This window comes from Lathyrus oleraceus, chromosome 5, assembly GCF_024323335.1.
Source record: "Lathyrus oleraceus cultivar Zhongwan6 chromosome 5, CAAS_Psat_ZW6_1.0, whole genome shotgun sequence".
Lineage (NCBI taxonomy): Eukaryota > Viridiplantae > Streptophyta > Magnoliopsida > Fabales > Fabaceae > Lathyrus > Lathyrus oleraceus.
The window spans coordinates 353,484,951-353,499,192 of NC_066583.1; the positions used below are offsets into that span (position 1 = coordinate 353,484,951).

At 34.1% G+C, this 14,242-nt stretch overlaps 2 protein-coding genes across 2 annotated transcripts; both read right to left on the bottom strand.

Annotated features, from left to right (window-relative positions):
* Positions 1–2,435: 2,435 nt before the first annotated feature.
* On the bottom strand, positions 2,436–3,259 carry LOC127080643 (E3 ubiquitin-protein ligase RSL1). The gene is made up of 2 exons (XM_051020953.1): positions 2,604–3,259; positions 2,436–2,511 (listed from the first exon to the last, which is right to left on the bottom strand). Exons 1-2 carry the CDS (start codon positions 3,257–3,259, stop codon positions 2,436–2,438), a joined length of 732 nt encoding a protein of 243 aa, XP_050876910.1.
* A 1,884-nt stretch (positions 3,260–5,143) lies between these two features.
* On the bottom strand, positions 5,144–9,447 carry LOC127080644 (E3 ubiquitin-protein ligase RSL1). The gene is made up of 4 exons (XM_051020954.1): positions 9,373–9,447; positions 6,805–7,412; positions 5,391–5,436; positions 5,144–5,287 (listed from the first exon to the last, which is right to left on the bottom strand). Exons 1-4 carry the CDS (start codon positions 9,445–9,447, stop codon positions 5,144–5,146), a joined length of 873 nt encoding a protein of 290 aa, XP_050876911.1.
* Between the last annotated feature and the right edge of the window lie 4,795 nt (positions 9,448–14,242).

The following is a 14,242-nucleotide window of genomic DNA, read 5'->3' on the forward strand; positions in this document are numbered from 1 at the left end:
TCTGAATTCTCTTGGTTAGCCTCCAGGGTTTTTCCGGTTGCCTCTGTTAGGGTTTGCTTATTCCCTCTCTGTCTCTGTCCCTCTGTCTGTATCTCCCTTTTTCTGAATGAGGTCTTGGTATTTATAATAGTTTTTGTGACCTAATGGGCTCAGAATGAAGCCCAAAATTTCTGATATTCGTAAGCTTCGCTAGGCGAGTGGTGCAGCGAAGAGTTCGCTAGGCGAAGGATTTTGCTCGCCTAGCGAGCAAGCCAGTTTAAGTCATTTTCTGGATTTGCCCACCTGTGTGCTGGGTCTTTGTTCCTTTAAGATCAATGTCTTGAAAAAGGAGTTGGAGTGCCTTGAAAAATGTCTTGCAAGATTAACGGGCAAATTTTGGGGTATGACAATGACCCTTTTTATTGGTTTGTTGAGGGTATCCTTAAAAAAGTAGGATAAGTGTCCAAACTTCCTTTTAGAAGAACCTTTGGTTAGGACTTATTCTCGTAAAGTTAAAGGTCCATGGTCTGTGTTCTAACTTCATACAACCAGATGGGCTGGCGGGAGAGACCATAGACCTGGTTTGGGATCTCATGTGGTGGAGACCGTACTTTCTTAGAGAGATATATGTGTTTGAAAATATTCTCTCAAGATAAAGATAAGTGGATTTGGAAACATATAATAGATGATTTTTTTTTTCTCTGTTGCCTTTGCTTATTATGTTCAGTTGCATGTTCCTCATCGTCTCTCATGGCTAGCTAAGAAATTGACTCTTCCCCTTAGTTGAGTTAGTTGGGCTCCTCCTAATGTCTTGGTCGTCTCCTTGAAGCTTTTGCAAGATAGTTTCTCTTTTAGAGAGAACCTGTCAAAAAGGGGGTGAGTATTGATACTAGTGGGATCTCTTGTCCTTTCTATGGGGATTCGGTTGAGACGGTTTCTCATATTTTTGTCACTTGTGAGTTAACATTATGAATGAGGTATAGCATCTTTCATTGGTTGGGTTGTCATGTGGTTCTTCCTAATAACAATAGTCTTATTTTGTTAGTCTTTCCTTTCTTTAGGTGGTAAGACCAAGTCTAGTGGTAAATTTGTTATGATTTGACATGTTTTAGTCTGGTCTATTTAAAGATTTTGTAATGATGTAATTTGAATAGTTACAAAAGTTGTAAAAAAGTAAGAGGAGAAGAGTACTTTTTACCTTGAAAATGGTTTCTAGATAGATTAGAGATGAACTCATGCATGTATTGGGAGGGACTTCAAAACTTTATCATCCCCTTAATTAATTGTAGATCGAGTGTTTAATTGGTTTTAAAGTAGAAACTAGAATGTAGTTTTGTTGTTCTCTAAGTGAGTTTTGATCTATTGATCGTAATTCTGGTGATATAAGCTCTGAGTTGAATCCTACAAAGTTGATCTTTAGCAATTTGGAGGTATTTCCTTAGTTGTTTTGTTTGTTGATTTGTTGTTCTATTAGTCAAAGTGTTTTTTATTAGATTTTTATTTGTATCATTGGTAGTCCTCTAGACATTTTTGGTAAATTATTTGTATTTTAGTGATTTTCATTTTTTTAATCAATATAATATTTTGTATTAAAAAAATTAGTGATTTTTATCTTTTTAAAATTAATATATTATTTTATCATTAAAAAAATCCATTATTACACGTTATCAATTTAAATTTGTTTCAGATGATTATTACTTAATTTTCCAATATTTATCCGCAAATGAAAAATTAACAAAACATATAAATTAAATATAAATAACGAAATGATACTTTCATTCCACATTTTCACTTGCATTTCTCTAAAATACTTAAATCAAACAATTGTAACATTAAAACATAATACAACCATTACCATATAAGAATTTAAAATCACTTCTAAGAAAAACAATTAAAAAAAGTGAAAATTTTCCAACACTGCTGCAGTCTTTTAGCCACGACACTGGAATGTCATGTTCCTACATATTCGCCAGAATATCATCTGTTATAAGCACAGTAAACATAAACAAATTACAATCAGTTAAAACATTAAGATGTAACAAACTGTTACTTACAAGGCCAAAACAGAACCATTAGAAAAAACCTGCATACTAGTTCATGATTCGTTCATGTTTAGTTCTGACATAAACTTTATCATATTTTAGACATCAATTTAAAAACTTAAAAAAAGAGATGTTTCTAGTTTCTCTTGATATTTTATTTGGACTAAAAACATATATCCAAAATAATTTTGACACTTTAGAATCTTTTATGTTCAATCATTGCTTATCAAAATCATGTTTATTTCGCCCGCAAAAACCGATATTGCTAGGTTGGACATCATCACCAGGGATCAAACCCTGATACTCAGGGTTTGTGTGATTTGTGTGAGTTTCTAGTAAGTATTACCCATTTGTCTACCATAAAAAAATCATGTTTAATTCTATATGCAAAGAGTTTCATTGTTACCGTGAATACTATAATCTAGGTGTATTGCAAGCATGTCCATGAATCCAATCCTTACCACACTTGTAGCAAAAGTTACATCCACACCTGAAAACAATGCGCTCCTTATAATGTTATTATAATTAATTATACAGATTTAATCAAAATTAAAACTAGTTAAAATGATTAAGATATAAAACCTGCACGAAATGTGTTCACATCCACCATCTCTTTGAACATGCATAGAACATTTGGGACATCTCTGCCATTTCTTTCTTTTAGCCAACTCCCAAAATTTCAGATCCAACTGTTTTTCATCTCGACCCGTTTTCGACTTCTGAAATTCTCGGCAATTCATATCAGCGTGCCATGGAACCTTACATTGTGCACAGAATAGCCTATGACAAGAAGGACATTCACAACTTGTAACAACTCCTTCCCCGTCATTCACGAGCATAAGAGAACAATTCTGATAAGGACAGTATATTTTTTGCTCCAAAGAAATCGAAGACTCATAGATAGCAGATTCCCACTCAATAATGACTTGTTTAGGTAAAACGGATTGCAAATGTTGTGGTTTCAGTTCCACGGAACATTCTGGATTTGGACAACTCACTTTCACCGCATTTTTGTTTATTTGAATATTCACATACTTGGATATGCAGTTAGCACAAAAGCGATGCTTGCATGAAGTGATGGTGAAGATATTAGAGATTGATACAGAATCAAAGCATATAACACAGCTGAATCTTTTTGAGGATTTACCTCGATAAGTAGCTGATGCTTTCTTTGTTTTCTTCTTTTCATCATCACGGTCCGCTGCAAGAGATTTTCTCTTCATTCTATTTTGACGCATAACTGAAAAGATTTTGGGTTGGAAGTTGTTGGCTTTACATATAACAATGATGGATCAGTAATTCTTGCTTTTAAACTTTTCATTTTGAATGTCCCTAGATTTTTTTTTATTAACATCGAGACTTTTTTAATGCAATCACTTTTCATCTTCACCTTCCTAAAATAGTTAGTAGATCAAAGGCCAATTTCCATGTGGTTTTTAAGGATTTTTTTATTAGCTTTTAGAAAATTGGATTTTTAGTTTTTATTTTTAAAAATGGATTTTCTAAAAAGTTTTTTAAAATATTATAAAAAAAAAATATTTTTGTTTTTTCTAAATTGAAAGATTAATTTTGACATCTTACAACATAAACATACATTATTGAAAATAAAAAATATTAAATATATAACTCTTTGTGTCAAAATCGAAATATTATGTTTGTATTCGACAGGTGTCAAAGGTGTTTATGTCGAACAGAGTTTGTATTTGCTATATTTGACAGAAAGTCAAATATAATTTGTCGAAACATGCATCCGAAACATGTAGTTGTCGAAAGAAACAACAAAGTCGGAATAGTCTGACTTTTAACTTAATTTTAGTTGAAATGATTATTTTGTGATTACTTGGAGTGCAAGTAATCTTATCTATAAATAGAGATGAGTTCTATTTCATTTGTAACAAATCTTTGTATAGTGTAGATTCTGAAATCACTAACACACATTATTAAACACTTATAGTGCAGTTTGCACAACATCAATACATTCATCTTCTTTCAAAAGCTAATTTTTCGTTACAAATCATCAAAGAATTTCATTACAAATTCAAATTACAAATTGTACACAATATTACACATTATGGACTACAATTGATTTTTTGGTCAACGGTTGATTTTTTGATCAATCAGTTGACTGGTCAACTAGTCAACTAACTATCCTAGAACCCTAGCTCTTTGGTCTTCATTCTCATAAGTCTTTTATCCTTGTGCCTCCAAGTGCTTCAATGGTCTCAATGTCCTTCAAGCTTTGATCAATCCTTCATGAACCATGTGTGCTATGCAACTCCATGTCAAGCCACCTCATATGCCTAATAGCTACCTGCATAGGGATGGCAATTTGACCCATCCCTAATGGGTACCCGCAAATTTACCCACAACGGGTAGGGTAAAAACCCGCAAAAATGGATACGGGCATGGGTTCGGGTAAAAACCCTGCCCAAACTCTGCTCATTGTCATCCCTATACCCGCAGCAAATAAGACCAACTTTCAATCCAACAAGTGATGGTGTACATATTCAGCATACCATTTACATACACACATTCAAGCATTCATATCCCTCTAACATGATATTAAGAGTCCATACTATACCCAAACATCTCCACATACACCATAATAATACATGTCATAGCAATACATCAACATCCAACATGTCTGACCTATCTTTTACCTAGCAGTTCATTTGCAGGACTAAAACAGCTCATGTAATGACCGTTGCATCCGAATAACTTACCATATAACCAAATTCACTAACCAGTTACATTGCACTAATGTCCATAATCCAACTTCCAATTAATATAACTTAACTAAATCAGCTCCATATCAATTCAACACAACTTATTAACATGACCTACTAGCTACGCCCTGTTAACATTTCAACTGCATACAAAACAGTTCCATTTCCAACAATAATTCATTCCCATAATAGCCAATTCAAAGCATGGACTGATGCAACAAAAATAACAGCCTGCATAATCCTTATAATTGTCCACTTCTCACCAAGTCAAGATAAAATAATTAAAATTCCAAAACTAATTCCTAATTTCAATTAACAAGTCTAATTAAACTCAAAGGCAGTTCATGACTCCTAGTCTCACTAATAGTTCAAATTCATTAACTAACCGTTTCTCTACTAATCCACTAAATGTTCAACAAACTGTATTTCTACTAATAGATTCTTGTATACACGCCCATCCTCATCAACTCTATTGACAACACCACAAACCCTAACAGTTTTGTTGACAACTTTGTCAATTTGCTTCACAACAGCACTTTCCTAACACATGCATGGCCGAATTCTTCAACGCATAACTTATCATTCCCGATGTTTTTTTAGTAACAGCTTCAGATTTTCCATTATTTGCTCAAACTTTTTGTACCTCCGCAATCGTCTCCTGGACAGTTTTGCAATCATCCTCAGACGAACTATAAAAACATAGACATACAATAACATGAACTTTATACATACACCGATAAGTTCTATATAAAAGACAATGACTACGGTTTTGCATGTACTGTTTTCCAACAGAACAATCATATAACATATTTGACTTCTAATAACAAAGTGTTTGTAATCACTGTTATAATGAATACAAATTTTATATAGAATTTGTTTCACACAGTTGTCTTCATCGTTTTACTTGAGTTTGTTTTTCTTAAATTCAAGTAATGGATATCAACTCTTAAAGACTGTATCGTTACCGTAATAAATGAGCAAATTGTTTTATGTATATATTGTTATGAGTCTCCTGGGTTTCAAAAATTAATCATGCATAAGATGAATATTTGATTTTGTTGTTTATAATCTAAAAATATACATGTTGCAAGTGATTCATATGTAACACTGCTATGTAAATGATTATGAAACTTTATGTTTTTCAAGTTCATCCAAAGATGATTGGGAATCTTTCCTGGAGACAAAATTAGAGGTTGATAAGTTTACCGAAAGTTATCAAAAACAAAAACTTCTTAACAAACTTACTTTTGGGAATAACAATCTGAAGGATATCAAGGTTGTTAATGAACCTTCCTATCATGAATGATCTGATAATGAAACTGTTCCAAATGAAGAATCCGTGAAGGGTGCAGTTAAGGAATGTGTTGTTTAGAAGGGAAATGCTGAAGAGTTGAACAAAACAGTTAAGGATGGAGTTATGAAGAATAATGCATGTGATGGTGGTCTGAATTTATGCAATATTCAGTATGTTTGGGAGATCAGAGTAACTAATCCCAACAAAAAAAACAAAAAATATGTTGGTAAGACTTTTTAAATCCTTTTCCAACATGATTAATTATAATATTTTTCAATTTCATTGTTAAGACTTTTTAAATCCTCTTCAAATGCTTAAAAAGTCTAACTGGAACATTAAAACACATCACCATTACCACATAATGAAAATTAAAAATCACTAAAAGAAGAAAAAGAAAAGAAAAAATAGGAAGTTTGTATCATTGAATAGTTCTTTTATATAGAACTGGAAAAGTCACGTACTAAAATTTCTATCTTTGTGATCAGTAATTAACAGCTTGAACTTCCTGCATATTAAAAAGGATAGGAATGGAACACATGCAAAGAGTTTCATACTTATGTCCAAGTGGTTCATAATCCATGCCACACAAACGCACGTCCACACCTGAAAAGAAAAGAAAATGGAGTCATTACAAATCATGTTTTATCAATCAATATAATGTAATAAAAATGAATTATATAAATTTAGCGTTAAAATTTGTGAAAATAATTAAGAATAAGCTAAAAATGTAAAATATAAATAAACATAGTATAATATATACAACCTGCAAGACATGTTATTACATCCCCCATTTTTCTGGACATACATAGAACATCCTGGACATTTCTGCCAATTTTGTGTTCTAGCCAACTGGAAAAATTTCTCATCCAATTGTTTTTCATTATCGCGACCAGTTTTCGACTGCTGAAATTCCTGGCAATTCATATCTCCATGCCATGGAACTTTACATTGTGCACAGAATAGCCTATGACAAGAAGGGGATTCGCAACTTGTAACAACTTCTATCCCATCATTCACCAACAAAATAGAACAATTATTATAAGGGCAGTAAAATTTTTGCTTCAAAGAAATCGAGGACTCGCAAATTGCAGATTCCCATTCAAGAATGACTTGTTTAGGTAAAATGGATTGCAAATGTAGTGGTTTCAGTTCCACGGAACATTCTGGATTTGGACAACTCAATTTCACTGTGTTTTGTTTTATTCGAACATCCACATACTTGGAGATGCAGTTAGTACAAAAGGGATGATTGCATGAAGTGTTTGTGAACATATTAGAGACTGTTACATAATCAAAGCATATACCACATAAGCTTTTTGAGGATTGACCTTGTTCCATAACTGTCTTTGTTTTGTTTTTTTTTTTTCTAAGCTTGATATGTATTGTTTGTGCAAACTGAAAAGGCTTGGTAGGTTACATGTCACGATGGATGGATTATTAATATTCTCTTGCTTCGAAAAGATTTTGAATCTCCCTAGACTTATTCAATGCACTCATCTTTTCACCTTCACCCTCCAGAATCTTCATGCAAGATCAACAGTCAAATGATTTATTATTCAATAGACACGTCTTCTTTTTTTTTTGTACTACTATATAGTAAGAGAAACATTATGCAAGTGTATTCATTAAACATAAGCTTGGTGGTCATCAAAAAGAAGAGGCGGGTTAAAATTAAAATTTTGAGCATAATATCATTTTATTCAATAAAACTGTGAACCGGATTACGTTACAACATGAAAATAGCATAATTGAAGTAAGGTTTATTTAGAAAGCATACTAAAGTAAGGTTGCGTTAATCTGAATCTAAAAGATCTTTATTAATTATTTTTATCAATCACATCATCTTTCACTCGATGAATGACTAGATCAGCATTATGTTTTGATCATTGATCCGTTCACTGTATATCACAATCATTTCAATAATGATTGATTTTAAAATTTACATTTGCATTGCATTAAATTACCATTTTTTGAATAAACAATTTTAGTTGCAAGATAAGCATTAAGCATCAAGGAAATTTCAATTAAAGTAGACAGTTTAGGAGTTTGATCATGTGAAAGAAGTCTAGATAGGGGCAAATCACTTTGAGCATCGGCCAATCCGAACCAATCATCAAAGAGCCATTTAGTCAAGAACAATATTCTTCGAGACTCAGACTGGGGCAAACCACTTCAAGGGTTCAAATACTAGAGCAAGCAATCTTAAGGTCATGGCAAGCTGCTTCTGAACTCCCTTCAAGGCTAAGTTCTTTAAAGGCCCAGCAAATTGGGGCGAAAGGGCAAGTCATCTCCCTACTTGGAAGTTGCTCAAGCAAGAGTCCTGCAATACATCAACAACTATTGAGTTCAAAACGAGTGTCAGGAAATCATGTTGGAATTACCTCTCACTAAATCCATTTTCCCTCGACAAAGAAACCTTGTTGCAAAGGAACCCTTGCGTCCATTACCCACAACAAGATCATTATTGAAAGTCTTCAAGTCATTGCATAAGTCATCATAATGCATTGGTCACGTCGTTCCGCTCTAGCATCATGTCATGCATATCAGCTCATTCATATGGCATATTTCCATAGCATGGAGCCTTGAAAATTGAACATACAAAATAAGAGTCCAACCTTGCTTGGCACCTCTCAAAGTCAAATTCTCATCGGCATGCATACATGCATTGATCAACTGTTACACTCCATGCATCATTGCATGTGTAGTATACTCATAAGTGTGGAACACTACACCAAGTTAACCATGGCATTTCATGTATCAAACGAAAATGCACAACAAACCATATTCAATCATAAGCATAAATGAACCTTGTTTCATCTGCTTATGAAGACAGTCATTATCACTACAGTCAGTTACTCTATGCTTTTCAGAAGAATCTCGGCAATAGATTCCCTGGTTAACCTCGATAATAGATTTCCCAGTCAAACCTCGACAATAGGTATCTTTTCAGCGTGAATCTTGGCAGCAGATTCCCTGGTTAGTCTCAACAGTAGATTTCCCAGTTAAACCTTAGTAAAAGGTATTCCTTTCAAAGAATCTCAACAGTAGATTCCCTAGTAAATCTTATACAATATATTTCTCAATAAACCTCGGCAGAAGGTATTCCTTTCAAAGAATCTCAGTAGCAGATTCCCAAGTTAATCTCGGCAATATATCTTCCAGTAGACCTCGGCGCAAGGTATATGTTCCTTATTGAATATTTGCAGTAGATTCCATTGTTAATCCTCGACAATAGATTTCCCAGTCAAAGCTCGGCAGTAGGTATCTTTTTAGCATGAATTTAGGCAACAAATTCCTTGGTTGGTCTCGACAGTAGATTTCCCATACAAACCTCGGTATTAGGTATCTTTTCAGCATGAATCTCGGTAGCGAATTCCCTGGTAAATATCGGAATTAGATTTCCCATCTAAACCTTGGCAGAATGTATTCCTTTCAAAGAATCTTGACAGCATATTTGCTGGTTAATCTCGGCAATAGATTTTCCATTAGACCTCGGCATAAGGTATATGTTCATTATTGAATCTCGGCAGTAGACTCCCTGGTTAATCTTGACAGTAGATTTCCCAGTCAAACCTTAGAAATAGGTATCTTTTCAGTATGAATCTCGGCAATAGAATCCTTGGTTAAACTCGGCAGTAGATTTCCCAATCAAATTTCGACAGTATGTATCTTTTCAGCATGAATCTTGGAAATAGATTCCCTGGTTAATTTCAGCAGTAGCTTTCCTAGTCAAACCTCGGTAGTGGGTATTTTTCTCAACATGATTCTCGACAATAGATTCCCAGGTAAATCCGGATAGTAGATTTCCCAGTAAACCACCGTAGTAGGTATTTTTCAAAGTGAATCACGGTAGTAGATTCCTTGATAAATCTCGACAGTAAATTTCCTAGTAAACCTCGATAGAAGGTACGTTTCCCCAACATATTTTCTTTTAGCCAAGAGCAACTGAATATGATCATTTCATCCCCAGAAGAGTCTACCTTCAATAAATAGCGTTTCAAAAACAATCAAACATGATACTCTATAACAAATCCATCCCCATTAAAGTTGCATTTATTCATAACCATAAGCATATTGTTTTATTGCATAAAAGGGTAAGAGTTGGGTTTGTTTGGTATTTAAACTATCTTTCATCGTGATAATTTGAAGACAGGAGATCTTCATATCCTCCAGTTAAAGATGTTTAAATAGGGACAACTGTCATACCCTAAATTTTACCCTAAATATCCTCACTTGCATCTGGCATGAAAAATCTTGTTGATAACTCAGGTAAGAAATCAACTGATGTAAAATGAGTATATTGTTTTAAGCATATACCCAGGTGGGTTTACTATTCTAAGCATATACTGGAGCGGGTATATTGTTTTAAAGATATACTCAATAAGATATATCAGTTTTTTGTCAGACAAATTATTTTAAGCATATACCCTATCGGGTATACTGTGTTAAGGATATACCAGGGCAGGTATATCAATTTATCACATATTTTTCATCAAAGTGTTTGCTAAAATAAATATTGTTAAGCGTGTTTTCTTTTTTTTTCTTTTTTTCTTTTTATTGTTTTTTTATTTACTTTATAATATTTGAATTTTTAAGTTTTGTTTATTCCTTTTTAAGTCATACAAAATATCCAAGGGTAGTGTTGTCACTTAATTAATTAAAGGAACCCTAGATGAGAGGTTTATAAGTCAACTTGGTCATTGCATAGCCGAGGGAATTCCAACTTTCTGAACCTTTACTTTCCCATTTCAAAATCAAAAAGAAAAAGCATTGGAAAAAAAGAGAAGAAAGGTAAAAGAGAAAGGAGGCAAGGAAGTTTCAGTAACAAAGAAAATATTTTTTCTACATCCTTCTCATATTTCACTAACATACACTCATTTTTCCCCCTCTTCCTTAACTAACAACAACATCTTCTTCACTTTATGCTAAGTTAGAACAAAAAAACTATGTGATTTCTAACATACAATGATTATAATAGTTTTATTTATAGTTTTGTTTTAGATCTTCAAAAATATTTTTCTTTAATTAGATCTTCAGAATAATAACTAAAGATTGCATATTTGGATCTTCAAAATTTTCTTTTTTATATATTGTTTATTTTGTTGGTTTTTCCGAGTGCGTTGTGAATTCGGAGTTAAAATTCAATTTGACTTCAGAAATCTCTTAAACTCATAGAGTTTATTGACCGACCTCTGATAGAGTGATTCCTACATGAATTCACTTTAAGATTGCTTAACATAGTGCTAAATTCATTATTTTAGACTCCAGTATATTTCTGATCTCTTGTCTTGTGTCTTTTTATATTGAGTTCCTTGTTGTTTATAGTTTGTTTGGTTGAGCTTATATTATTAATCACTTTGTATATACCCATTCGACAAATTGTACCCTCATTCCCTAAACGTGTAATAAGTTTATTGTGTTCCTTTATTTTATTTTTATTGTGTTAGTTGATTGCTAACTCAAAGATTAAAATCAACCACTTTCATAAAAGAACAAAAATAATGCTCGATCCAACGTCGAGCAATTTCATTAAATCAAACCATTTTTACTATCAAACTTCAAATCATTTCATCCAGTTTCATTTCAACGCATGAAAAACCTCGATCAACATCGACTATTTTTCTCCAATTTAAAGTCAAAAAACTTAATCATACTTAAACACAATTTTAATGGATGAGAAGGGGGATGGTATGGAGCCTCTGATTCCTCTCCTCAATTATTTGGATACAAGTTCCACTACTCGACCATTCGAGCAATCGTCCTCCATTAAGAAAACTTCTAATTTGATTCATCTCAAACAACTTTCATAATCAAAATTTAGTCAAACCCATTTTTCATAGCAAAACTTGGACGAAAAAATGAGGTAGTTTAGATCCTTCTATTCCCTTCCCCGAATACTTGGATACGGAATCTCGATCATTTGAGTATTTGTCGTCCATCCAAAATACATTAACCTTATCTAAATCCTTTTACAATTAAGGATGAAAAGGGAGATGGTATAAAGCCTCATATTCCTCTTCTAAATTATTCAGATATGAGTTGCCTTACTCGACTATTCGAGTAATCTTCATCCAATAAAACACTTCACACATCTAACTTGTTTTCCTCACTTGTGTGACTTCGGAAAAAAAATTCAGAAACGAGTAATGCTTTATCCGTATTGATGTGAAACAAACAAAGACTTTCACCTCCAAGAGTGAGCAGCAAGTAAAGGTTTATTCACTTGAAATGTCTAAAGGATCACTACTTAAAAGCAATAAACCCAGTAGTTCTTTTTTAGTAGAACCGCATAGCCTTGAGTTCTTCATAGTACTTGAAGATACATAGGAGCAGGATTTTGAAATCTTGTCAGGCACCCCTTTAATAAAAAATGTTTTCCTTTCTTTCTTCTTCTTGCTCAGTAAGTAGAAGATCACAATTAACATATCTAACTTACAATCGCAGATCTAACTAAGAGGTTCCTGTTGAGTACAACAGATGTGAGTGGTGTTAATACCTTCTTCTTGCATAATCGACTCCTGAACCCGATTTTGGTTGCGATGACTATTTTCCTTTTCTTGTAGGAGTTTTATTGATATTTTCCTTTTCCTCTTTAGGATTAAATAAAGTTCGGGAGCGACTTTGTTCAAATCATTTTTCCGCGAGCGTGTGAGGGCTTCGCGAAGGATTGTATTTCTTTTAGATGTGACACCTAGGTAATTAAATTACGAGAGCTCAAAGGCTGGAAACAACTCAAAATCTGGACTATCTCTTTCTCAATCGGGGAAGGGAGCTTGTATATAACCCCTTGATAAGTTGGGGATTTGGTTTCCACAATGAATGAAAGCAAGGGGAGCTCGTCACTCTGGGGTCACCAGGGAGGCATTGTCTCGCCCCCTCACTCGCACAAACCTATCTTTCCAATCTCGTAGGGACTTACATAAGGGTCCAACCGACATTTTCCTTACAAATCAAGCAGAGTTATCCAACCACTTTTAGGAAGAACCTCCATGTTGTAAAAAGACATAAACACCAAAATGGTGGGAGGGGCCCTCAAGCTATAACAGATTATCTGAAAAGCCATTAACATGCCTCATATGTTGGGAGTAATATGGGAGAGGCGGTGTTAATGATCGTCAAAAAATTAGCCTCAAAGGGAGTAAAGGGGATTAGAACCCATAACTCATGGATAACAGGTAAATAAAAATAAAAGTAGGGAACATGGGCCTCGTCGACGATATTCATGTTGGCCCTCTTTGTTCCTAAACAAGGCTCAAGGACCATGTCCTCTCCATACCCCGTACTCAAAAATATAATGCCCCATGAAACCTGCTTATCATGTTAGAGCTAGAATATAGAGGCGATATGTCGCGAAGATGAACACATTTGGTGTTAGTTCTAGCCATTAACTCCATGTGAGAAGAAGAGGGAAAAAGGGGACAAGAATAGCAGCGTCTATGCCCTAGGAAAATGAGTGAATGCCACCACCTTTCCTTTTTATTCCTTTAGAGCTTTATCCTGAACTAGTGTATTTTTTTCTAGGGAAGTAAAAAGGGAAAATCTTAACAAAAAAGAAAAAAGGATATCAAACAATGAACCAACTTTTTTGTAGAAGTTCAAATGTGCAAGTAATGTGTCCACTCAAGGGAGTAACTACCGTGAGGAGTGGAAATGTTCATACACCTAGAGGACATGTGTAAGAAAAAGGAATTAATTTTGGTTTTCCAGGAAAATCATCATTAGATGCATTAAATGTTACTCATGGCCTCTTCACTAAGCCCTCAAGCTTTCATAATTGACTAACATTTTGACGTCTGTAAATCAATCAAGTGAAACTCGATGTCTTCCACTAATGTTTGATTACCCGAAAACATCTGGTAAGAATTCATAACGACCCTCCCAATAGAGGGGGAGAGTTTGTTCCCACATGCTCCCGTCCATAAACTAAGGGCTCGCCTCCCATTAAAAAGGTCACATTCAATTGAGGGACTCTCCCAAACCTAAGGGACTCGCCTCCCAATATAAAGTATTCCTTCAACTGAGGGACTCACCCCAATCTTAGGGACTCGCCTCCCATTTAATGGGGGCGCTTTACAAAATATTGAACCTACCTCTTATTGAAAGTCTCGCCCTAGACTGTGGGACGTAAACTGAAAGAAATCTTAAAACGCTTTTCCTTTTTACAAGTCTTTGTGCTTGAGGGATTGTGTAGTGTTATATTT